A 26,549-nucleotide genomic window follows, 5' to 3' on the forward strand; every position below is an offset into this window, starting at 1 on the left:
CCCCCCCAAAAAAAAAAAAAAATTGAAATGGAGTAGTTTCAAATGCTGTTTCTTTATTTAAACCTGCACTAAGAATTAGAATTTTGAATTAAATATAGTAAAATACCTCCTTACTAAAATAGTATTGTATATTATAATTTGGACTATACAATTGGACTGGATTTTCTTTTAAACTGTCTTTTGTAGCATAACTACTTAAGGAAATGTCTGTTATTCAAGTGAATGGTCTCCCTTGGCTAATATTCAGGAAAAAAAGATAGTTTTGTATGGCAATTTGCATATTTGTCAACTTTCATCGTACATAATTCTTAGTTTTATTTTTCTTCTGTTATTTAAGTGTTCCTAGGCTTGCATTTCTTACCAGAATTTGCAACATTTCTGAGCGTCTTTTGATATCTATAATGGAAGTGCAGTTTCCCTTAAATCTGTAGTTCTCAAGTTTTAGCAGGTGTCAGCAACCCATGGAGCTCAGCTTACAAGTCTCTGAGCTCTCATGGGACCCCAGGTGATGCCAATGCTTAGGGTGAACTGGGACTCACATTCTGAGACCTCTGCCTGAAGCCAATGGAAAGATCAATCATTTAAGTGATGGTGGACTATTGAAGACAGATTTTTATTCTATATTTACCCGCATTATTTCTTGGTGACTAATTAGTATTGATATTAGTTAGAAATATTACTATAAAACAGATGTTCTTGAGTAAAAAAAAGGTAACTCAAACGATTACTTTTCCAGCTTCAATTACTAATTATTGACGCATCAAATAACAAAGGATTTCAGAAGATAAAAGAATTTTTTGAAGAGAAAGAGAGCTACCTTCCTCAAAAATATAATCATCTTCTGTTACACCATCTTGACAGATCAATAAATAAGGCAAGCCGGTTATTTCTTTGGGGGCCAAGATACCAATGTACAGCTACTTGCAAGAGCTTTAATTTGGTGTGATCTACTACCTAGGAACTGGATAAAAATGAATTTCAGTATGTTTCACTGTTGCTGAAATGTATTCAGCAATTCTTCACAGATGACCCCAAGGAAAAGGAACCCTTGCTAATTCAGCAGGGACTGATCTTGAAGATAAGTGCTACACTCTTAATTTCACATGACTGGGTAACCTTTAGTGTGAGGGGTAGTGGGGATGGCTCAGTGGCAGGTGAGTGTGCAGAAAGTGTGTGGATCGAGTCCTCAGCACCACAACACAGAAATTACTGTGGATTGTTAAGTTGCTGGTTAAGTTTCTGGTCCTTTGAAACCAAATATGAAAAGGAATTGGTGTCCATTCTTATTGCTTTCTAATCAAATTAAATTCAACCCACATCTCCTGTGGTTTTTCTGGGCAGAGTACATTTCGAGTAGACAGGATCAAGTCAGACACAACCCTTCTCCTTGATAAGCCTGTGCACAAGTGGCCTGTCTTCAGTTATTTTAGTGAAATTAAGGAAGATGGGATGAGTAGACATAGGCTCTAAAAATATTTTAATAGACTTTATTAACAAGGTTGGACCTAGGAAAAAATCATCAAACTTCCCTTTCAATACCTCACTCTGCCTGCTTTCTAAACCCCTGGATGAATCTGAAAAACAAAAACATTTGCTTTTTGGTTTTATTTAAAGTCACTCCAGTTATAAATTTTATTTTTTAAAAAACTTAATGAGGAGGGAACGTTACAATCACCTTAATGAGTCACACCAGGAAGGAAAGCAGAGTTCTTCTCAGTCCTCACTGCAGCTGGTTCATGGTGAGGTTTAGCAGACCCCAGATGGTGTGCTAGAGGTGGGGAGAAGGGCAGGCGGTGTAGTGGAGGGATGATCTCGGCCCTGGAATATATTAAGACCAGGTTGGGCCAAGAAGACCTGTCTCTGCCCCTTTTCTACTCTCACATACCAGTAATTATGGGGCTGCCCCTTTGGGGCGGGGGAGTAACTTCCGGGCTTTACCAAATTCCTGGGGTGGGGGACTTTTAAAATGTTTGCAAGGGACTTTTAAAGACTGTTTTCATTTTGCATTTAATTCACTTAATGCCCTGATACACTGATGTATATAACAGTAGCAGGGAAGAGGGATGTCCTAAGGGTACTTTAGAGTTTAAGCTGATTTTATTTTTAAGTGGAGGTGGGGGGGGTTGGAGGGTAGAGGAGTGGGAGTTGAGTTGGACTATGTATCTGCTGGATTTTCCTATTTAGATTGCCTTTCCAGAGTTTAAAAACATGCTATATCAAAATCCTCATTGGATTTTAAAATCAAATTGGAATTTCCACATTACATTCAAGTTCTAGTTGGTGATGGTAATTTAATGATTAGGCACCTTCTAAAACATCTTTATTTCATGTAGGTTTTGTGCCAAAGAGAACAGATCCATATTATCAAAAAGATTGGGATATTAGAGTCTGTACTTCAAAGCCAGTTGTTGGCAGGGTCAACAGTGTGCTTGGAAATTATTCTACTCCATCGAATTATAGGATTTCCTGTAGAGAGGAATGAATTTTGTCCTGTACCCTGAGTCCAGAAGGATTAAGCAATTTGTCTTACCCCATGTTCCTAAGTCATTGCTCTTTTGTCTAGCTTCTGGTAATGACACAGCTGTGGGGACAGCCAGGGTACCTGCTAGACGATGTATGATCATGGCACATAAAAAAAGGGTTAGCAAGTACTTCTACTCCCAGGTATTGATAAACTAATGTATTTTCCCTGCTTCTGTATATCTAACAATTGCTGGAAAGGAGGTATGCTTGGAGAGAGAGATGGAATGATAACAAAATATATTTAAAACCACAGAATTTTGAGCATGAACATAAGAAGGAAGGTATAGTTTTAACCTTGAGTCCTGCTGGAGAGGGGGACATTTCTTCCCATGGGCGGTCAGAGAGCAATTTGCTTCAGAAGGTGAATGATTTAATGTATGTATTTGTTTAATGTGAGATAAAAGAAACTTAAAACAGTGCTGACTCTCAGACCTGGCTGTATGTCACAATCACCCAGAAAGTTTTTACAAACACTCCCTAGAGGACCTGTCACCAAGGATTCTGATTTCTAGGGTCCAGGATAGGTCCTAGGCATTGGAATTTTCATACCTGTGTTTTTCTGATGTGTAGCCAGAGTTGAGAACTGATTGACTTATAAAGCAGTAAAGCAAGGATGCCTTGGATTCTTGTCTAATGTGCACAAAACTTCAAAGGCCCTGTGCCAAAGGTAGTTGTTCATCAAAAGCTCCTGTGGCTAACTTTATATTCATCTAATGATTTCTAGGTATGCATGTTTTTCCCCCATGAGTGATCAGTCTTAGCAAAAAATGGTCCAGAGGTGTCCTTTGCTTGATAAAGCAAATGCATCTTACAGGGAGGTTATGGAAGTTTATTTTAAATCAGACCAATGTTAGCAATTCAATGTGAAAGTGGATATATAGTCCTATAGGGGAAAAAAAAAAAAAAAAACTTAGCTAAAAGCTTTTGACAAAAGAAAGGTATCGAAGCCTGAGGCACAGTTACAGTGACCTTGAGTACTGCAGGAGCACTTCTCTTTTTTTTTTTTTTTAACTACAATGCTGGGGATTGAACTCAGGGTCTCTTTCCCACTAGGCAAGTGCTCTACCATTGAGCCAAGTCCCCAGCCCTGCAAATTTTCTTTGATAGTTTTCTACAGCTTCTCAGATCCACAAGATGTTCCTCTGGGTGGGGGAGGTTCATTCATCTCTTAAACTTTCCTCACAAACCCCTTTATGTGAATTTCTGGCTTGGATCCTGGCCAAGTCTGTCTGTCCTGCTGAGCTCAGATAACTTATTGTAGTCAAGTAGCCGTTGGACACCATTCTGATGTTCTACGTGGGGGGCCCTCGGAGCCAGGCCTGAGTTACTAGGGTATGAGCAAAGGTCTTTAGGATGATTTTGCTCGAGTGAGAGAATTATCTTGTGAAGTTTTATAGCACAGGCGGTAGGTATTCAGTCTCACCGGGCTCCATCTGTGTTTCTTCCCATGTACCTGGTTTCCTGGTTTGAGAGAACAGTGGGATTTCTGACCATAGAAGATGTAGCCTCAGATGTTTCACTCACTGACGTTTTAGAGGACTTCTTTGACACTGTGCTGGTAAGAGTGGACAGATGCTTCATGGAGCAGATGCCACAGGTACTGGGCAGGAAACTGATCATGACTCTTGGCTTTTTATAAGATATGTGTTTAATGAAAAGACTTCCATGTTTTAGAACATTATGTGAAATAGTAACAAACATTAATATGCAACCAATAGTATAGAAAACTGATTTATTTTTACACATACAACTATATTATCTGCCAGATTAAAGATGATACGCTCATTTTAATAAAGTGAAGCTCCAATAGATTTTCTTGGAGAATTTTCTTTTGGGTTTAAAGCTGACTCTTGCCTATTAGGAAAAATTAGCACTTATTAGTGTTACAGTGTATAATGCCATTTTAGAATATGAGCTGTATCTTTTTTTTTTTTTTTTCCAGATTATTTCCAGGAGTAGTAGTGAAGGTAAGTAGGGTTTTGGCTACTAATATTTTGGTAAAGAGAAAATGTTTAAATGATATGCATAATAAAATGTTTAAATGATATATGAAGCAATAACTTTATATTTGAATTTATGGGCTACTTTATGTAGTCAGATTTTGATGCCAGCATGCATTTTGTTATAGAGGATATCTGGGTTTGCCCGAGATGTTTTTATGTGGCTGCTGCTGTCACGTTTGGCTATTTTCCTCTACGTAGGTAATGGAAGGTCGTTCTTGTCATTCCAAACCAGCAAAAGTTTAGTGCTATGATTTGAATGTGGTTTGTCTCCCAAGGGTTCGCAAATTGGCAAGTTGGTCTCTACCATGCTTGGTCCCCAGTGTGGCAGTAATGAGAAGTGGTAGATCTTTTTTTTTTTTTTTTTTTTTTTAAACCTTTATTTTGCTTATTTTTATGTGTTGCTGAGGCTTGAACCCAGCACCTTGCATGAGTTAGGAGAGTGCTCTACCACTGAGCCACAACCCCAGCCCCAGAGAAGCAGTGGATCTTTAAGAGGTAGGCAGGGCACAGCTCTCATGAAGGCAGCAATGCAGGTCTTGGGGTTTGGATTCATTCCTGTGAGAAAGGGTCTTTACTAGAGTTTGGCTTTTGGGTCTTAATTGACTGCTTCCTGTCTGGCCATGTGACCTCTTCTGCATGTCTACTCCATCACTGTGATGCCGTCTACCATGAGGTCCTCACCAGAGATCTGCAGAAGATGGCATCATGTTCTTGAACCTCCGGACTCAGAACTGAATAAACTTCTTTGTAAAGTACCCAGCCTCAGGGATTTTCATTATAGCAATAGAAAGTGGACTAGACACAAACTGGCTAAAGGGACCAGTTTATGGAGTCACCTGATCCTTGGAATATGACCTCTTTGCCAAGGGGACGAAACACTGTAGATGGCTGCATTAATCTTCTCTGGCTGCCATAACGAGATACCAAAAACTGAGTGGCTTAAGTATTTACTTCTCAGCTCTTACTTCTCCCAGTTCTGGGGTGTGAAGCTGACATTGGGGTGCCAGCAGAGTGGGGCTCTGTGGGAACTCTTCCTGTCTTGCTTTGTCCTCACATGTGGTGAGAGCCAGATTTTTCTCTGGTGTCCCATTTTATCAGGCCTCATGAGGGTCCCACCCTTAGGGCCTTATCTAGCCTGCCCAAAGGCCCCCTCGAAAATGCCTTCTCACTGGGGGTAAAGGCTTCAAAATAGGAATTTTTGGGAGTGGAAGTGGCAGGTTTTCACATGTAGTGGCTGACAGGTGTCTTGCATGAATGTCTGGGCTCTACAGAGTTGGCCTAATCCCTCTCTGAAGTAGAAAGGGTCTTCACTGATCTCCTTCCCAATCCTCCTGCCATTGATAGTTCATCGCTCTTTCCCATTGATGTTCGGTTTATTACATGTGTTCTGTTTTTGTGATTCTTTTGATTTGTGTTTTGATGTGTGGATTGTTTCCCTTCTCAGTTCCTCCACCTGATGTTAATGATTTAAAATGTTTATTTCTTCCCCACTCTCTACTTTTAGGTCCATATTATGCAAATATTTGTAAATATTTGCAGCTATTTGTAAATATTATGCTCTGTCTTGTGCTGCATTCTGGAGTTCTTTTCCATTATGGCTCCAACTGCTGCAATATCTTTTGAAGAGCATTATGGTATGTGGTTGGAACATGGTCAGGGCTTTAGATCACTTGAGGATGTCTCTCTTTTTGTTTCCCAGGATTGAACCCAGGGCTGCTTAACCACTGAGCCACATCTCCAGCCCTTTTTATTTTCTGTTTTAAGATGGAGTCTCGCTTAAGTAGCTCAGGGCCTTGCTGAGTTGCTGAGGCTGGCCTTGCACTGGTGACCTCGAGGATGCCTTTCTGGCTTCTCTACAATATTCTGACTCTGCAGGCTGCCCCCCTTATAACCCATTTTTGTGGTCTTCTGATATTGAGTTGCGAGTATGAATGCATATGTCCACAAACACAACTGTTTTGCATGGTTCTTGGTGAGATTTGAAATCTTTAGCTCAGGAAAATTTGTTCTTTGATAATATTTATCAGAGTAGAGTTGCTCATCTTTGGCACTATTGAAGTTTTGAGCCAGATTATTCTTTGTTTTGGGGGTGCTTGTTATGGTTTGTATGTGAGGTGTCCCCAGAAACTCATGTGTGAGACAACATGAGAAGGTACAGAGGGGAAATGATTAGGTTGGGAGAGCCTTAACCTAATCAGTGAATTAATCCCCGATGGGATTAATTGGTAGCTGGAGGCGGGTGGGTGTAGCTGGAGGAGGTGGGGCATTGAGGGCGTTTCTTTGGGTATATATTTGTATCTGGAAAGTGGAGTCTCTCTGCTTCTGCTCATCATGTGAGCTGCTTCCCTCTGCCACTCTCTTCTGCTATGATGTCCTGCCTTACCTCAAACCCTGAGGAATGGAGTCTGCTGTGTGCAGATTGAGACCTGTGAAACAGTGAGCCTCCAAATAAACTTTTCCTTTACAATCGTGCTGGTTGGGTCTTTTAGTCACAGCAGTGAAAAAGCCGACTTGAATTGTGTTCAGTGTATCCCAAGATGTTAGGCAGTACCCCTGGCCTCTACCCACCAGATGCCAGTGGCAGTCCACTCCAGAATCGAGACAACCCAAATGGATCTCCAGACATTGCTAAGTGTCTTCTGGGGGACAACCCCCCCCACCTCTAGTTGAGAACCATTGGAATTGGGTGCTTTCGGGGCATGGAACAATATGTAGTTCAAACAGGCTTAAATAAAAACTTATTGGCTCAAGGAACTTTAAAAACATGAGAGGCAGGAAGCTCCAGGGCAGCTTGGTGGGGGCTCTGCTCCACTTCTCTGCAGTTCTTTCAAGACTACCTTACTGCTCTGTGGTTTCAAGTTGTTTTCCGGGGGGCGGGGGGTTTGAAGAATAGCTATCAGCAATTGGGGCTCCATGCCCCTGATTCACATCTAGGAGAAGAGCAGTTGGCTTTCCCCAAACAGCAAACAAAAGACCTAACTTTGCTCTCAATGGATGCTAATGCTCCCCAAAAGAACCAATCACTTGAAGAATGGGGTGCTGTGTACTCTCAACCAATCAGGATTCACTCCCACAACTGGTCAGTCCCACCCAAAGGCCCGACTGCTCCCTAGGAGGAGGGAAAGATGATGCGAAAGTCCATTAATTGCCTTTTCTGTTCCCCTGTTTGTAAGATCATCTATTTTTCATTTGTGTTTTGTCTTCCTATGCCTCACCACCTCATTCATTTTTTCCCTCTGAATTTTATATGTTTTCAAGTTTTTCTTGGAAGCCACTGCTTCAATTCTGCTCTCCTTGCCTCTGCAGTAGGCTGGATTCTGCCATCGGGCGTCTCCCCCTGCACACCCACGGGTGGTGGCCATCTGCTTCTGCTCTTGGGTCCATTCCTCACTCAGTGCGCTTGATTTTGTGCAGTCCTGTTTCCTTGGGGGTTCTTGCCTATTGCAGTCTGCTAGTCATAGGGTGTGAAACGGGCAGGATGGAGCAAACAGGCCATTTCTCATCCGCCCTCTCTTCCGGTGTCATCTCTGGAAGTACCTGCAGAGTCCCTGGGGCCTGTTTGCTGCATGGTCTCAGTTCCTGGGATCTGGTAATTCTGCTTCCTCCTTCAGCCCTCGGGAATGGGGATAGGAGGGTGGTGACCTCCTGCTGTATTAATCTCTGGGTTGCCACATTGGTCCCACTTTGGTTTCTCAGTTCTTCCTACTCTTCATAACTAATTCCCTCTAGCAAATTCCCTGGGATTGAAAGGTCTAGAATGGCTTTGATTTTTTTTTTTTTTTTTTTAATTATTATTCATGGTTAATTCTGTTTACTTCTGTTTTCATTTTGGACTACTGCTTTCTCTCCTAAATCAAATTTCTTGTATAATTCACCTTTTTGTGTGTGTGTGTTTGGGCAGGATGAGTTGGATGTTTTTAAAATTTTTGTTTCCAGAGTTTTCCAAAAATCACAAAACTTTCCTGCTTGTCTGAACTAGCCAAGTTCCTCTTTTCCCTTTTCATAGGGTCATATAATGTTATTTTTCTCTTGATGCTTTTAAAATGAAAATGTGGAATGGTACCTGGTATTTGCTAACAGGATACATAGACACCTTTAGAATCTTATACTATCCGGCTGGGCTCTGTTAGAAGCTTTCCTTTGGATTTTAAGCTGGTAGGCTCAGACTCTAGCCAGGTTTCTGGTTTCCAGAGATTATCCTACTGATGCAGTTTGCTTGGGTTGAGGAGAGGTCTTTTATATTTTTACTTCCTGGTTTGGATTCCCATAATTTCAGGAGCTACTTGAGTTGAAAAGGATACACTTTGTAATAATCCACATATTAAACATACATTTGGACATATGAGTTATACTATGACCTTACTGTGAGTCTTTGCAGTATGCAATATTGTCACTTCATATCTTAACATGCATAAATGAAACCATTGATAATAGTTTATTTAATAAGCCTAAGATAGTATTACATACCCTGTTCTTTGTGTGTACTGACATAGATGGCTTGAAGTTTCTCTGGTTGTGTTATTTAATAAGGGCCAATATTTTATTTTAAAAAACCCTGCTTCTCTTATCGGTGCTTGACCTTTTAAGATTTGTTTATTAAAACACATAAAAAGCATGAAGAAACAAGTGGAAAATACAGGACCTGCACTTTGCCTTTTGGTACCTGGGAGTAATCTAGGTAGCTTTGCTCAAAGTTTGATCACAATAAAAAGGTACTTTGTATATGCTGTTATTTTCCTTTGTGGGTGTCTGTGTAAAACAAGTCTATCATGACCTGGTGATTCTATAACTTGAAGCTTTCTCTAATACGTCCCCTGCCCATGATAATATCATTCATATAAACTATATATATGATTTTTTCCTGCATTATTTACTTCTCCTGTAGCTCCCAATCTGTTCCTCTTTCTGCTGTCTAGGATTAATTTCCTTATTCTTTTTGACATGTATTAGATTATTTTAAAAATTATACTTTCAGGGAAAATCCAGATGTTGGATTCCTTCATACTCAGCTTGGGATTCCTGGTAATAGAAAAAACTGTAAAGTTCTCGATTCAACAGGAGGTAAGTTGCAGATAACAAAACAGGCAGCAGTTGCTTTCAGAAAGCTTGGAGGAAGTCGTGTGTGTAGGTAGGCCTCTGTGTTGTTCCTTCTCTCCAAACGCCTTCTTCCATTCCAAAAAGGCTCTGAAGACTATGAACTACATTTTGCATGGTGTGTCTTCTGCAGAGAGAAGAAAGTTCCCTTTGTCGGAAGGCACGTGTCATCTTATGTAAGTGACCTTGTATTTGGTTATGTGATTTCTCAAGGGCAAATTCTCTCGTTGTACTACTTTGTTCCCCTTAGACCGAATTACTTCACTCCTCCCTTTAGTAAGTGCTTTGTGTACCTAATAGATATCAGGCCCTGTGCTAGGCAGTGAAAGATGGAGGGAAAAGGGTGGATGTTGCTAGACTCTTCTTGTTTCCTAGTACAGGGATTTATTTTTTTCTTTCTTTGTTGCATTGAACTTTGAGACAAAATGCTTTCTTGGGCTATGGATAATTTTTTGACAGTGAACATGACCTACCTTAATGACTCATGGAAGAGTGTCCGGAACATGGACCTAGAGCCAGGCTGCTTGGTTTTGAGTCATGGTTTTGCCACTTATGCAAGCTGTGCATGAGCCACAGTCATAACCTTGCTCTCCCTCAGTTTACTTGCCTGTGAAATGGAGCGAAAAATAACTGACTCCATTGTTGTTGTAAAGGTTAGATCAGGCAATCCCATTTAAAGTGATTAGCATATTACCTGGTAAAGACTGAATGCTCCAAGGTTACTTTGCTTCAGCTAAACCAATAGGGTATGAAATTTGTACTCCTTTTCAGGTGATAGATTTTTTTGGTTGATGTTCGTTTTTTGAAGACCCAGTTGCAGTTATATAGTTTCTGGGTTGTGAAATATGGAGGTAAGGTTGTAATATATGACACGAAGGAAAGAGTAAAACTACCTTTCTTTGAAATTTGAACCTGAATCCATGGTTTTGTGACCCACTAGGACCATGAAGATCATCACTATGACATCCCACCATTCATGTGACAAAGCCATGACCCAGGTGTTCACCATAGTGCAGGGTCTGGAAGACGTGATTGGCAGGTGTGGCGATTCCTGCCTTCATGTTTGCCTATTTAACTAGTCTTTTCAGGATATAGTTTTTCCACTGAATAAAAAATAAACCATTTATATTGAATACATTAATGAAATCAGTACCCTTTAAAAAAATACATACATACATATATATATAAAATTTTTAGTTGGAGATGGACACAATACATTTACTTTGTTTATTTAGTTTGTTTATGTGGTGCCAAGGATTGAACCCAATGCCTCACACATTCTAAGCAAGCTCTCTACCACTGAGCCAGAAGCCCAGCCCATGAAGTCAGTACTCTTAATGGTATACTTAGGTTTGGATGGTGGCTGACTGATGTTTTCAAGTTTCCAAACTAATCCTAGAAAATCTAGAATGTTCTGGACTCCAGGTCAAAGGGAGAACTTGCAAGCATAAAGAGAACTCTCAGTGGTTCTGACTTAAGGCTTATATTTAATAGTAACAAATTGGTTCATTTATTATAAGAAATGGAAATAACACAGGGTTCTTAACAAGTCTATTCTTTAAAACATATTTTTAGACACAGTCAAAAACTCTAAAATTAACAAACAATATGGAAAATTCTAAAATGAATATATAGTAGCTTAATTCCATTATATCTTTTAAGTTGATCATTTTTGAAAATCAGATCAAACAGCACATAGTGTAGACCCAGAGTACTAGGTGTCAAATTATGTAAAATGATATAAACCCTCATAGACTGCTGAAAGGATTGATCTTATAACTCCAGAGCTGTATTAGATAAAACCTTAGATCACCAGATTAAAGTAACTTCATAGAGAATGAAATAATAAAACTTCAAAAAGTGTAGTGGCTCCAAGCTTCACACCCACAAAAACCCCGTGTAATTAACATATAAACTTGAAGATTTTTTCACAAAAATGTAATATGATCCATGTGAAAATTCTGGTGGTTTGAAATTGCTGCAAAAATATGTCTTGGTCTTAAAATGTGATGCCCATCTGATTAAAAAAATTTTACCTCTTGCTCTTCATTTCAATAAAATATGTTCTATCTAAATGTTTCAGGAAGAACCTGGCATGGACAATCTTGACTGTGGGTGGTAAGAATTAGTTCAAGTTTTAAATACTTAGAATATTAAATATTGGACACCATTTTAAAAATGAGCATCTTGAATCAATTATGGTCAAATTAAAGATAATTAAGATTCTACTTTTAGTTTGAGAAAATTAAAAACTATTAATAAGTAGAAATGCATTTACTCACCAGCCAGTCCTGTCAAATTTTGGTATTTTGTCACATCTGTTTCAACTGAAATTCTTTTAAATAAAAGAAATCAGAATCTCAAGTTCCCAAGTCTGTCTCCACTTCCATTCCCCTTTCTTTGACTTGAATTTATTTTTTCATTCCCAAGCATATTTTTCTATTTTGTGTATTCCATAAGCAACATACATTATTTTTACAGATTTTAAAAACATTATATAAATTCCATCCCATTGGACACATCCAGTTACAACTCCTTTTTTTTCTCTTGGGACATTTGAGATTTAAACATATCAATATATGTAGTTTTAGTTTATCTGTTGTGAAATACCATAGTTGATCTTGATATTCTTTTTTTTGGCGGGTAGTAACGGGGAATGAACTCAGGGGCACTTGACCACTGAGCCACATCCCCAGCCCAATTTTGTGTTTTATTTAGAGACAGGGTCTCATTGACTTGCTTAGCACTTCGCTGTTGCTGAGGCTGTCTTTGAACTTGCGAATCCTCCTGCCCCAGCCTCCTGAGTCACTGGGTTTACAGATATTTTTCTTTTTGTAGCAATATTTTAAGGCTTTTTGATCTAATTTTATTCCTATTTTAATATAACTAAAATATAAAATACATAATTTTTTTAAAAAATTGGTGTCTACTGACATATTGTTTGTGTTTTTCCTCTTAACAATTCTTAAATGTGATTTAAATGATTTAATTGCTCCAGGAGACATCTTCTTAGAACTGTAAGACATAATGCTAGTCTTCCAAGATGGAGTTTCCCCCCATATTTTTAATTGGTGCATTATAATTATACATATTAGTGGGATTCATTGTTACCTATTCATAGGTGCGTATGATGTAACTATAATTTGGTCAATATTGTTCCTCAGTATTTTTTCTTCCCTCCTCTCCCCCTTCCCTGATTCCTTTTCATCTGCTGTTTTGCCTTCAATTTTCATGAGATTCTTCCCACCATCCCTTTCTTCCTTTTGTTTTGGTACTGTAGATTGAACCCAGGGTGCTTAACCACTGAGCCACATCCCCAGCCCTTTTAATATTTTGTATTGAGATAGCGTCTCCCTGAGTTGCTTCGGGTCTTGCTAAGTGGCTGAGGCTGGTTTTGAACTCATGATCCTCCTGCCTCAGCCTCCCAAAGGGCTGAGATTACAGGCGTGTGCCACTGCACTCAACCTCTTTGTTCTCCCTTGATTACACAAATGAAAAAAAAGTGACCCTTGACCTTCTGTGAGTTTGGCTTAATTCTCTTTATGTGGTGTACTCAGATTCCATCCATTTTCCTGCAAATGACATAATTTCATTCTTTCTGGTTGTACACACAATGGAGCTTTCTTCATATCCCACATTTTCTTTCTCCATTCATAGGAGGGAATTTCTCAGAGCAGGTGCTAACTTCAGAACCTGCATGTCCTGCTGCCTGGTGCCCAGAATTATCTACATCTGCCCTGTTTTCACTCTAGATTATGACCAGCAGGTCACTCTCATGGAGGCGCTGTGTAGGATGACGACTAGAACATCCAGGCGTGACCTTGTCCATCAGTGGTTTGATGATGAGGTCCTTGCTGAAGCTTTCAAGAAAATTAGGGATCGAGAATTTGAGACGGTGAGAAGCCTGGTTACAAAATTCCTGGTTGGTTGGTATTTATTAAGCCTCTGCTCAGTCCTGTCCTGTGTGTGGGCCTGGATGGAGTTTTCTTTTTCTTCATTATGATTAAGTGGCCGTTCTTAAGTTTCTATTCCGTGTAGCAGTGAAATAATTTTGAAGGCAACATGAGGCCAAATGGGAAGATGAAGATGGGGCTCTGAGACTGGGGACCGGGCTGTGTGAATTGATGTGTCCAGTCCAAGAAACACATGGGAGAGGGGAGCAGTTTTCCACAAATCTCAGTCAGGGAGAGAATGGGAGAAGGAAAGAAAGCACTGGAGCCATGGAAAGAGCAGCTGTGTCGCTGGGAGGTGTGATCCAGAGACTGAGGAGCCTTATGGGGTGGTTGTGCTGTGAGCCATGCAGCCTGTCCCATTTAGAGGAACAGTTATTTTCAGTATCTTCGACACAACCCCAGCTTACTGTGGTCATGTCCTCAAGTAGCACAGAAAAACGCCCTACGGCTTCATTGTGTATCTAACTGTAAACTAACAGCTAAAGAATCTCCCCTCTCATTTTAATGTTCTCAAAATGAAAGGCTCTTAGAAAAAGATAAAATTCATAATAATAGTTTTCATGTTAATAAGGACCTCTCGGGTTCAACCTGCCATGTAATTGGGACTCATACACAATTCAGACTGTATTAAATCTGGACCTCGTATATTTATCTCCAACTCTGAGCTAGTGCCATATACTTAGTAGGTGTTTAGCCAGATTCAGTATGCTCTAAATGGAAAGCCCAGGAGCCCAGGTGCTGTTCCAGACTTGGGCTCAAGTTCCACCACCCTGACTTACGTGATGCAGGTATTTTGGCCAGGTGCATGACTTGTGAAGCCAGAGTGTCCTCCCCTGCAAAAGGGGAATAGACCCTGCCCTCCCCCCCCCCCCCAAAGCAATCAGAATGCTGAGCACTTAATGGGAGAAGCTGAAATTAGCTGGTATCAATTTCCTTTTGTCACTTCCTCATCTGCAGAGAAATTTGTCTACCATAGGAGAAAAGTAATTACCTTGTTTCCAAAATCCTTTCTACCCTGTCAGCTTTTTAATTGAATTGCTTTCAGTTAAAGAAAATTGGCGATGGAGAACACACCCAGAGAAACCCAGAGTTACTTCGTTTGATGGATTTGTGATTGGCTGTGATGCACAGGTGTTAGGAAGATTAGTTCAATATTGTAATCTTGGGGTTTTTTCTTGATTATTCTGACCCAATGAAGCAGTAGTGCATATGACTTTTGGAGACCTAAGTATTCATTGGCTAAAAACTTAATGCTGTGGTGAGGAGTAGTTATTTCCAGAAATGTAGGCTTGGAATATTCTCTTGATGGTACAAAGTGTTGCTAACACAAAATGAGTTCTTGTGAAACCTGGTGATGTTCCTGGACCCTGAGTGTTTGGAAGCAAACACTGGCCTCTGTGTGCTGGTTAAAGAAGATATTTTGATTTTTTTTTTTTTTTAAATAAAACTTGCCATTATTTATTTTAAAGGATAGTCGACTCTTTCTCAATCACCTCAACAACAGACTTGGTGAGAAAAGAAGGTAAGATGTTTCTCTGTGTACTGTTTTCTTGACTAATTACTTTCTAGAAATGTCTAATATTTTACAAGAATAGGATCTGTTTCATTTTAGATATAGGATCCAGTTATTAATACAAATTTGTGGTTCACTGATTAGAAATCTAAGATGATCAGATCGCTTATGCCTAGTGACTCATTTGAGTGTTTAAAAAATTATCTGCCTTTAGCGTGTTTTTTGACTTTGCATATTTATTTTTAGCAAGACATCCTTGAGTGAGTCTGTAGATCTTAGGAAGAGCAAGGTCATACAGACTTGAGGTCCCTGGGGATTCATATATCATGGACAGTTACATCCTTGATGAGACAAGGGTTGTTAAATTCACCCCTTTCTTTAGGAATCTTTCAGAATAATTTGGCTGAATTACAGTACTAGTGAACTGTCCATCTTGAGAATAGATTTCTATTTGCAGGGTTGAAACCCCCTACTGTTCTCTATATGAGGAGACTTAATGACACACCCTAGTTATAGATGCTTGTTGCAAAACGTTTGTAGGTTGTGTGGGGGGTCCATCCTTAATTTTTAATGGTGGGGTGTTTTGCAGGGTCTATTCATTTCCGTGTATTGCTGCTTTTGCTGATGAGCATGAGGTATGTTTGTTTTTCTCGGTGGGTGGGTGAGGGTGGTGTGCAAGGTTAGATTGTTGTTACTCAGAAGGGCTTTATAAAAAGGTTGCCAATTTCTCCTAGTGTTCTCAACTTTGAAATCATCCATGCTGGACCATGACATGATGCTTGGCCAGTGAGCATAGGGGCTCTCCTGCTACTACTGGGTAAAGGAGTTTTAGGGTCCATACTGTACATATGTCAATTACAGGAATCTTGCCTTATTTTTCCCTATTGATGGGTGACATCCTTTAGGCCTGGACTTTTTCTCCTCTGGTTGATGCCTCCCTTTTTCCTGATCAAGTGAGACCATATTCCTTTTCTCTACTTCGTCATTGTATAATATTGTGCAAACTACCCCTATAGAGAAAGTACCTTTGTATCACAGTACTTGACACTATCTTTCTTTCTACCTTGCACTTTCTAGCCAAGGTTGACCAGCTGCTTTTCACCCCCTTCTTCAGTCTCTAGAGGAACAAGTTCTTTCATTATCCAAGGTCCCTGACCTACAGTGTCTCATTTGCAGGGTGAAACCTTCAGGGGCCTTAGAACCTTGACTCGGCTGCAGATTCCTTGACCCCATCTTTAGATTGTCCTCATTAACAACTTCTTTAAGCTCAGAGCCTGTGTTCATCTCTTGAGTTGAACTTTGAGCTTGCGAATACCCTTCACACTCCTTCTCTCTAGAACAGACATTGGTCGACTGATCCCTGTATCCCACTTTGGCCTGTTTTCCTTTGGTGGTCTGAGGTCTCCTCTCTTCACTTGGCTCTAAGACTTCCAGAATTCCATCAGCTTCAACCAGGCCCCTTGTGCTGGCTTCTGGTGGCATACACTGGGAGCAGAGGTCTTCATCCAGCTCTGTAGCCATTACAAAGTGGGCATGTGTGATGAAAAGATGTCTAAGCAATACCATTTATTGGAAAAGCAGCCTGTAGAATAGCAAGTCTGGCGTTTGCCCCATCACTGGGGAATAAGAACTTTATATATACAGTTGAACATCCCTAATCCAAATAACAGAAATGTTCCAGAATTGAAAACTCACAGAATCCATGTGACCTTTACAAGTGGAAAATTCCGCATCCGACTTCACTTGATGCAGTCAAAACACGGTGTACTGAAAATACTGTATAAAATTGTCAGGAGCTGCCACTTAGGAACCGAGCGGCCTGTTAGCCTTGAGCAATGAGTATGTGGAGATGTGGCAAGCCAGCCATGGGCTGTGTATGTGAACTATGAGCATTGAGCACACAGGGTGGACTGAACCAACGTTGCCCCTCTGTTTGGGCGGGCAATATGTGTGTCTTTTTGCTCGCTCTGCCTATGAGCCCCACACAGCACATGAGATGGGCGTGGCCTTCCTAGATGTCAGTCAACCTGCTGACAGCAAGACATCATGAAGCTAGACTCCACTCCCTGAAACCTGACCCCTTGCCTCATTTGAATGGCTTCTCCCCAATAAAAGGGTTCAGCACGCTCCTTGCTCTTTCTTGCCTGCCTTGCCCCCCTGGTGGGAGCTGCAGCTGAGGAGCAGTCACTGAGCCCAAAGAAAAGGTACTTTCTGTGTCTGTCTTATATTTAGTCCCTAGATTCACTTGGAGTGACCCTGATAGGTCATTTTATGCCGTGTCACACAACTAAACCCATGTATGAGGTGTATGTGATCTGTAAATGAATTTTGGGTTTAGATTCAGGTTGTTGCCCCCAAGAAATCTCACTACATACATGCAAATGCTCCAAAATACAAAAAGTTACAAAGTGCTTTGGGGTTGCAAGCATTTTGGATAAGGGCTGCTCAACCTGAACTTCCTGATAACTTGTCTGCAAAACTTGTGGCAGGAACTGGAGAGGAAAAAGGCATTGCTAATAGTGCCTATTGAAAGAGACCAATGGGAAGTTAGGAGGCAGGTACCACACTATTTCAGTCTTTCTTTTCTCCATTTTTACTAAAGCATATATTATAATTATCAGTTAAAATAAAAATGCTCTGAACTTAAGTCTTTATTCTAATAGATGATAGCTTAGGTGACAGATCACTCTTCAGATTTAATCACATCTCCCTTTCTAAAATTATCCCTCTATATGCTGTATGGATTGTTACTGCTTCACCATAGAACTGACGGCTTCATGATTCTCACCAGGAAGAATTGTCTAGCTAGGGTCATTTAAAATATCTATTAAATGTGCTAAGGACAGGGATTTTATTGGGAATGGCTTGGTCATATACAGCCGAGATCTTGGTTTTGCACAAACTAATCAGGAAATAAAGGGGGCCCTAAAGTATTAGGATAGTGCTCTTCTAGGAAAAGCACAAGATTTTTTTTTTTTTTAAATTAGTACTTTTTTATCTGACCCTGTAACATAGGTTTTTTTTGTGTGTACTACTTTTTTGCCAAAATTCTCTTACAGATGAGAAAACCAGCAGATGAAAAATTAGAGAAATTTTGGATTGATTTCAACCTCGGAAGTCAGAGAGTAACTTTTTATATACACAATGATGAGGTAAGCAGGTTTAATCCCCTATTAGACCTACCTGCTTAGTGTATTTAGAAACGGGTTATATGCTCATGAGTTTCATCTATTTACTTTCCCTAGAGTGCTCTGTGGGACCCAGTAAGAATTTTGAAGGAAGGAGTTGTTAACTTCAGAGTAATAGGTAAGATGATAACAATTCAGAACTCCTCCACATCTAGCTCAGTATTTGTTTATATTTGCAGTATGTGTTAAGACCAGATTTCAGTCATCTCGTGGGGCAGAGGTAAGGCTGTGTGGTACAGTGGAAGGCTCATTGTGCTCAAGGCAAGGTTTAGGGGGCATAGCATTGATGACTTCTTTGCTTTGTGGCTTTGGGATTCAACTGCTTGCCTAGTTTTCTCAACTCGTAGTTATGGTTCTCACCAGATGTAGTGGTGCATGCCTGTAATCCCAGTGACTGAGGAGGCTGAGGCAGGAGGATCTTGAGTTCGAGGCTAGCCTCAGCAACTTAGACCCTAAGCAACTTAGCGAAACCCTGTTTCAAAATAGAAAGAGCTGGGGATGTAGCTTAGTGGTAAAGCAGTCCTGGGTTTAATCCCTAGAACCAAAAAAATTAAATAAATGCAGAACTACCATGTAACTTTTCCAGATGATTCTATCAATATATAGTCCAGTGATTTCACTTTGAGATAGACATGCAAAAAAATTGGAAGGAGAATGTTGAACTGTTTATCCGTGTTCATAGCTGCATTACTCACAACAGCTAAAAAGTGAAAATAACCTAAATGTTCAGTGAAGAATGAATGGTATCAAATAAAATATCCCATACATGCACATGTATACCATGTTACGCAGCTTTGGGAAAGGGAAATTCTGACACCTGCCACAACATAGAGGAACCTTGAGGTCATTAGGCCAAGTGACATAAGCCAATTTGAACATGGCAAAGTACTGATCCCAATGTATGAGGGTATTTAATGTAGTCAAATTCATAGAGAGCAGATTGGCCATTGTCAGGGCTGTGGGAAGGGAGAAATGGATAACAGGTGTTCAAAGGGGACCAAGTTTCAATTTTGCAAGATGAAAAAGTTCTGGAGATCCTGTTGTATAACAATGTGCATGTGCTAACTTAAATTAAAAACCACAAATGATTAGGATGAACATTTTATTTTGTGTAGGGTTGTCCTGCCACCCCTAAACCGCCGCTACCCCCCCCCCCACCAGTCACAACTTGGAAAAATGGTTTTGGTACCTGTCTTCCTCTCCCACAGAGTCACAGTAACAACTGATCAATGAGTTCACAGGCATCTGTGCCGCCTCTTGTGTTTTGATTTCAGTCTTTTGACCCCCTGACCTTAGGCCTCCTTCACTGACTTTTCATCCCAACTTGATAGATGGCATGGAGGGATCTTGCTTAGCATCTCAGCTGTAACCATACATGATCAGGTTTCCTGAATTGGGTTTTTAAAATACAGAAGGCTATATTTTCATTCATGCTAGGCAAGTGCTCTACCTCTGGAGCCCACCCCAGCCCAAGACCACATTTTCTGCTTAGCTTCCTGGAAGCCAGGGTGAAAAGTGAAATATGACCTGTGAGCATCTCTAAATTAGATGTTATCATAAATGTAAATTAGGAGTAACTTATACAGTAAACTTATCTAGGAACTACTTGTTAATTTAAGATGTATAAGATGGCATTGATAATAGTAAATAAGGACTTCCTTGGGTTTCTGACTGGGGTACCCTTAACATTGCTTTTCTGACTTTATGCCTCAACTCTGAACTTTGCTACACTCATAGTTTTCAATAACTAAGTTGCCAAAGTGAATATTCTATACTTTATTAATAGATCATAATACTACTGTGACACTTTGTCAAGATACCGTGTGGCACTTTGTAAATACAAAGTGGGTGTTTCCATTTTTTTTTTTTAATATCTGAGGAAAACAAAGATTAACAGACTGTGCAAATGAGACTTTGATCTTGTCTGCACAGTCCTGGCTGGTGAGTCGGCCAGGTATGTTGGCAGCGTGGTGTGGCCCTCGGTATTTCTTTTGACCCGTATGTGTTTGTGTTGATCCCCAAAGCCCAGCTAGCTAAAAATACATGTATTTTGGCAGATGATGGTTTTGAACCACTCTTGCAGCAGAGTTTTAGAAAGACTCTGTAGTGAGGAGTAGACAACCAGTAAGATCAGAATTTGGGGAAGATTCCCTGACCTTGACTCTAGACCAACACTGCCCCATACATAGAAATAAAATGTGATGCAGGGGCTTCAGAATGGGAGAAACTCTTCACTACCTGCACCTTGTATAAGGCATTAGTCTCCCAAAAAGCTAAACACCAAAACAAAACAAATAACCTAATCAATAAATGGGCAAAGGAACTGAACAGGCACTTCACAGAAGAAATACAAATCATTAACAAATATATGAAAAAAAATGTTCGACATCTCTAGCAATCAGAGAAATACAAATTAAAACTACACTGAGATTCTCACTCCAGTCAGAATGGCAGTTATCAAGAATACAAGCAATAATAAATGTTGGCGTGGATGTGGAGGGAGAAAGGTACTCTCATACATTGCTGATGGGACTGAAAATTGGTGCAATCACACTGGAAAAACAGTATGGAGATTCCTCAGAAAACTTGGAATGGAACCACCACTTGACCCAGTTTTCCCGCTCCTCAGCTAAAACCCAAAGGACTTAAAACCGGCATGCTACAGTGATGCAGCCACATCAATGTTTATAGCAACTCAAATCACAATAGCTAAGTTACAGTACCAACCTAGATGCCCTTCAATAGATGAATGGATAAAGAAAATGTGGTACATACGTATAATGGAACATTACTCAACCTTAAAGAATAATGAAATTATGGCACTTGCCTGTAAATAGCATGATAGCCTCCAGTTCCATCTAAGTGAAAAAAGCCAATCTCCAAAAACCAAAGGCTGTTCTCTGATGTGTGGATAGATACTGGGGTGTTGGGGGAGGAAGGAGTGGAGGTTCACCAGATTGGACGGGGAACTGGGGGGAAGGGAGGCAAGATGGAAATGGGAAAGAAAGTAGAATGAGTCAAACATAACTTCCCTATGGTCATATATAAATATACGACCAGTGTGACTCTGCATCATGTACGACCGCAAGAATCAGGAATTATACTCCATGTATGTATGTATGTCAAAATACATCCATTGTCATGTACAACTAAAAAACATGTGAGCCACATATTTATATTTGAAATTTTCTAGTAGCCACTTGAATTGAAAAGTGGATTAACTTCAATAATATTTTAACCCAATGTATTCAAAATATTAATGTGAGATCAATATAAAGAACCTTTGTCCTTCCTGTTCTAAATCGTCTCAGTCTGGCATGGAGGTCACACTTGCAGAGTGTCTCCGTTTGCATGAGCTGGGTTTCAAGTTCTCCACCGTCCAGGTGGCACGGCTCTAGACCTGTGTGTCTCTTTTCCCCTCTCCATTCTCATCAACACGCGGCTGTTAGCTTAGTCTGCTCTTTCACAGACTACTCCATTCTTTCCTGCTGCTTCTATTTCTGTCCTTACTGCAACTTATGCTTGGACTTTATGGATTTTGATCTGAGCAATTTTCTCCTCCAAAACCAATTACCACTTGTCAGTGGCATCCTGCTAGGAGAGCCCAGGAGGCTTCCACCTGAGATGGTCTTCTCACTGATGCTCCCACGTCCCCTTTTTAAAAGGAGTCTATTGAAATGAAGGTGGGTCATTCCATTTTGCATATCAGAAACAGGGGACTTCATTTTGTATTTTAGAAATTTGTAGGGTTCCAGAGAGAAATGTTGTGCTTAGTGTATTTGGAAATAAAAACAAAATGCTCTTACAAAAAGTTTGGATTTCTTTGATAAAGTAAGCTGCTTCCTTTTATTGGAAGATCAACCAATCATGTATGCGTATTTAAATAAAAATTTCAAAGTAATGACTTTTCAACTCATTGCAGCGAAGTCCAGACAGTTGGCCAATACTCCAATGTGATCATTTGTGAATATAAAGTTTTAAGCCCTTTATTATGCTGATGTGCATGGTATACCATATATTTTTTTTTTTTGCTAGAAACTGAGAAGATAAAAATACTCATCATTTACCTGAAGCAGCCCATTATTATCAGCAAGAAAGAAGTGATGAAAATAGAAATCCATTTTGATCTGCAGTTCAGCATATCCCAAACTTCCGTCCAAGCTTTGGGAGAAGACAAACAGGTGGCAAGTTCCATTCTCTCATTCTTTGAAATTCTTGCAGTGTGTCATATGTCTCTCCATTTTCTTTCTAGGGTTTTCAGAAATTGGTGTCCTGGTTGGGTTTTGACGTGAAGATTTGTCCAGCAGAAGTCTTGGTCTTTAGAAAGTCATGTGAAATGAGTAGAGAGCTTTGGATTCTGATCCCATCTCCTCCTTTACATGTGACATTGTCTTAGCTACATAGGACACGAAGCCTCTTTGTACCTTGAAATGCTCTGTCTGTCTCTTGCTGACAGTAGAAAGCTTTGCTAGGAGACATCACCTCCTCACTGGTTCTTCCTGGAGTCCTGTATCTACCCACTGGACTTCCTGGCTTTTCCTGGGCTCTCAGCTCTACCTGGCCCCAGGGAGAATCATTAGGAGTAGGATTTCTTAGGGTGTTTCCCCAACCACTCCCTGTCTTGCCCTGTGGAATAGTCTATGCCTCTTCTACATTGCTATGGTTTTCTGTCTTGTGACTCTAATGCTTCCTACATATGTACAGGAGCAAGAGCCTTTCTCCATCAGCATCCTAGCCGGTAGGAAGGCAAGACATCTATGACGAGAGTTCACAAAAATGGATGATATAAAATGTTGTAGTGATGGCCAGTAGGCATTAAGAGGTCAGAGGTCTGATGGGAGAAGTCTTGGGTCAACTTCCTTTTAAGTTTGAGCTGTACAGGCAGGCATTTGATATATGACGAAGTTCTCTGCAAAGAATTTCCAAAGACCCCATGAAAAGATGATCTCATGGGAGAAAATGAGAAACGGAATCAATAAAAATTAACCCTTTCATTCTGTTACGTGATGAATGGGTCCAAGTTTGCCTTTACTTATGGAAAACATCAAAATGTTTCCACATTTTGCAAAATGAGTAAAATGTTTTGGGAGAAGAGTCGGGGTATGTGTGAGATGAAGCCCCTGGATAATGAGCCCCTGTACGGAAGGGATGGGTTTGGAGGATCCTCTGTTGGGGGCCTCCCTGCAGACTCGTCTCTAGAGACTCAACCCTTAAGTGAAGCAGGGATTAGAAGATACCCAGGGCTTGAACTTGGAGAAAGGAGAGAATATGGTCCTAGTACATCCTCTCAAGCTATAACTGAGTACTACAGACTGGTAATTGGTAGAGAAAAGGTTTCTTTGGCTCCTTGTTCTGGAGGCTGAGGAGTCCAAATTATATGGTGCTGGTCTCCACCCAGCCTCTAAGGAGGGCCTTCCTCTTGCTTTCTGATATGCTGCAGGGTGTCATCAGGCCAGATAGAGCCAGTGTGCTGGAGAGAACCCCAGTGTTTCTAACACAGCCACTGCTGGGATACCCATTGACCCAAGCCTGGGTCAATCCATTCATGAGGATGGAGCTCTTGTGATCCCACCTCCCAGAGGTATCACACCTCTCAGCATTGCTGCCCTTAGGACCAGGTTTCTAACCTGTAACCACAGGCGTCAGGAGAGTGTGGTGGAGAGCAGGGTAATGGTCAGCCAGAGCTGGTCCTGGAGGGAGGGTGGTATAGAAAGCTGGAAATGGTAAAAAGCTCCTTCAGGAGAGGGCCAACTGAAGACGAGCTGCTCCTCATTGATCCATGTGCTGTGTTCCAATGTTCCTAGCTTTAAGTTTTCCTTTACAAGTTTTTTTTTCCTGTTTATTTTTAAGGCCACTGCTTTTAAAGGTCATGTGGCTTTTGGCTTGCATTTCAGATGTTGCCTGATCAGTTGAAAATAGCCTCGGAACTTCTTAGTAAGTTTGAGAAAGCAGAGCGTGAGATTCTCCCTAGCCAAGAAAGTGCAACAGGTATTTTGAGAAATAACAACTTTCTGACTCTGAATTCTCTATGAAAGTGCTGACAAAGCCTTATTGGGAAGGAGTCGCTGAAAACCTGTGGTTATAGAAGTAGAAAGAGTTTGGGGGAAGAGCTGCTGCAAGCTTCCCATCATTCCCCACCTGGTGGCGCCCCCTGTGGGTTGGCTGGGATGGTAAAGAGCAGATGCTGGGCGGCAGGAGGAGGGTCTAAGGGGGCTCTGATCCCATCTCCCTTGAGCTTCTTGCCACGTGCCCACAGGTTGCTCATTTGAGGTCTGAGGTAGTACCTTGCTACCCAGTCGTGCCAGAGGATAGTGGAGGAGCAGAGGTGCACATTCCTTGGAGAGCATGTTGGCATCATGCATGGTTATTATTTTGTCATTTTCTCCACATGAGTAGAACATGCTGAGGAATCCACCAACCTGGCCGAGCTCATGAGTGCTGGAGATGACCGTCACCTGAATGGCCAGTCTGAGCCTCCCGTGAGTTCACAGAGCTAGGGATAGGTTCTGATCTGGGTCCAGAAGGAAGCTGGAATGGGTGCCGAGCCTCCTGATGACCAGGCCATTTGCTCCTGGTCAACCATCTCCCGATGCTTTAATGATGCCCTTTAGATTATTGTTGTCTGCTGAGTCTGTGCGTTCTCTCCTTTGGCTCAATTCTGCTCTCCTAAGAAAGGCACAACTCCACTAGCCTCTGCCCAATTCATTCATTTGGGACCTGGAGACTGTGTCTGGAATAGGAGTCCAGAGTTTGGAGTTCGACATGGGTCTTCACTTACTAGCTGTAGGAACTTGGAAAAATTCATATTATAGCTCTAGGGGCATCCCATCCACAAAATGAAGGTAATGGCAAATTCATAGGTATGGCTTCGTAGGGTTTAAAAATGGGTACTAAGTTATGGCTAGAGAGGACCAAGGAGTTCTGATGTGCTGGTTCACAGTGGGATGACTTTAGATAGCACTGTACTTTTCAAGAATCCAGAAAAAAGCATTTTGAATGTTTCTACCATAAAGAAATGGTATTTGAGGAGATAGACATGTTTGACTAGATCTGATCATTACAATGTACACATGAATCAAAACAGATGACACACCTTCAGCATACACATTTTTAATGTTTTAGTGTGCCAGTTAAAAAGCAAATTTAAAAAAGATTTCATGGAGCCCCTGCTTTGCATATTTAGTTCATTCCTCACCTTCTTACATGAATGTATCTCACTTATGTGTGATGGTGGAGTCACAAAACAAAAACAAACCTAGAGACCGTTTTCCCCAGTGAACTCCCATCTTTTAATTAGGCTCCTTGGGAAGTCATACACATGTCCCAGCAGCTGATGCCGTCTGTCTTCCTGCTGCCCTGTGTACCTGTGTGTGCTGTTTCTTTGGTAGTGGCAGATCCTTTCCTGAGATTGGAGGTGACCTTTTAGGAAGAGCCAACAGTCATTGGGAGCCATGCTTCATGAATAAAGAGCCTGATACTTGGTGGATATGCTCCTTTTAAGATGTGTGAAGTGGTTTCAATAGACTTTCAAAAGCGGGCTTCAGAGGTATCATAAGTTATTTTTTTTTCCTGCAGCACAAAAATACAGCTGATAAATCACCTGAGAAACTGAAACTGGATGACACACAACAAGGTCTGATATGTTTTATCTGTCATAAGACCCGAGAGGTCTGTTTAAATGTTTACTCAGGATGCTTAGCACTTCTTGGTTTTGTTTTTTCTCCTTAGAAGTTACCTCAAAACATGAGTATTCTTCAGATGCAAAAGAACCGTCCACTCCAATTCAGGCTCCCAACTTAGACAACAAATCCAGGTAAGTGATTTTCTTTTTAAATTTTATCGTTCTTAATAGACACATACTAATTGTTCATGTTGAGGTACAGTGATAGTTCTATAAATGTATCACGGAATGATCAAATCATGGTGTCTAGCATATGCACATAAAACATCTACCACTTCTTTTTGGTGAGAACATTCAGAAACCTCATATAGTTATTTTGAAATATGCACCACTGGGGCCTGGGGTTGTGGCTCTGCGGGAGAGTGCTCACCTAGCACGTGTGAGGCGCTGGGTTCGATCCTCAGCACCACATAAAAATAAATAAAAATGTAGTGTGACCAACTACAACTAAAAATATATGAAAAATGTGGCCGACAATATTAACTATCGGCATCCAACTGTGCTGTAGCCTCCAGAAGGTGTTCCTCATATTGGCTATAGTTTTGGCCAATCTCTCCCCAACATCTCTTTCCCTTTACCCATCCCCTTGCCCCA

General features: G+C 40.8%; 1 protein-coding gene across 1 annotated transcript in view; it reads left to right on the forward strand.

Annotated features, from left to right (window-relative positions):
• The window catches only part of Sycp2l (synaptonemal complex protein 2 like), a 122,042-nt gene that overhangs the window by 18,264 nt on the left and 77,229 nt on the right, over positions 1–26,549 (forward strand). Inside the window, exons 3-19 of the mRNA XM_048799790.1 lie at positions 737–874; positions 959–1,078; positions 3,977–4,081; positions 4,466–4,490; positions 9,502–9,587; positions 9,708–9,796; positions 11,704–11,738; positions 13,373–13,515; positions 15,043–15,095; positions 15,676–15,721; positions 18,146–18,238; positions 18,332–18,392; positions 22,310–22,455; positions 24,169–24,262; positions 24,671–24,753; positions 25,850–25,907; positions 26,003–26,087. Coding sequence (XP_048655747.1) covers positions 737–874; positions 959–1,078; positions 3,977–4,081; positions 4,466–4,490; positions 9,502–9,587; positions 9,708–9,796; positions 11,704–11,738; positions 13,373–13,515; positions 15,043–15,095; positions 15,676–15,721; positions 18,146–18,238; positions 18,332–18,392; positions 22,310–22,455; positions 24,169–24,262; positions 24,671–24,753; positions 25,850–25,907; positions 26,003–26,087 — 1,460 coding nt within the window. The remainder of the gene's footprint in view (positions 1–736; positions 875–958; positions 1,079–3,976; positions 4,082–4,465; positions 4,491–9,501; positions 9,588–9,707; positions 9,797–11,703; positions 11,739–13,372; positions 13,516–15,042; positions 15,096–15,675; positions 15,722–18,145; positions 18,239–18,331; positions 18,393–22,309; positions 22,456–24,168; positions 24,263–24,670; positions 24,754–25,849; positions 25,908–26,002; positions 26,088–26,549) is intronic.

Source organism: Marmota marmota, unplaced genomic scaffold (genome assembly GCF_001458135.2).
Source record: "Marmota marmota marmota unplaced genomic scaffold, marMar, whole genome shotgun sequence".
NCBI lineage: Eukaryota > Metazoa > Chordata > Mammalia > Rodentia > Sciuridae > Marmota > Marmota marmota.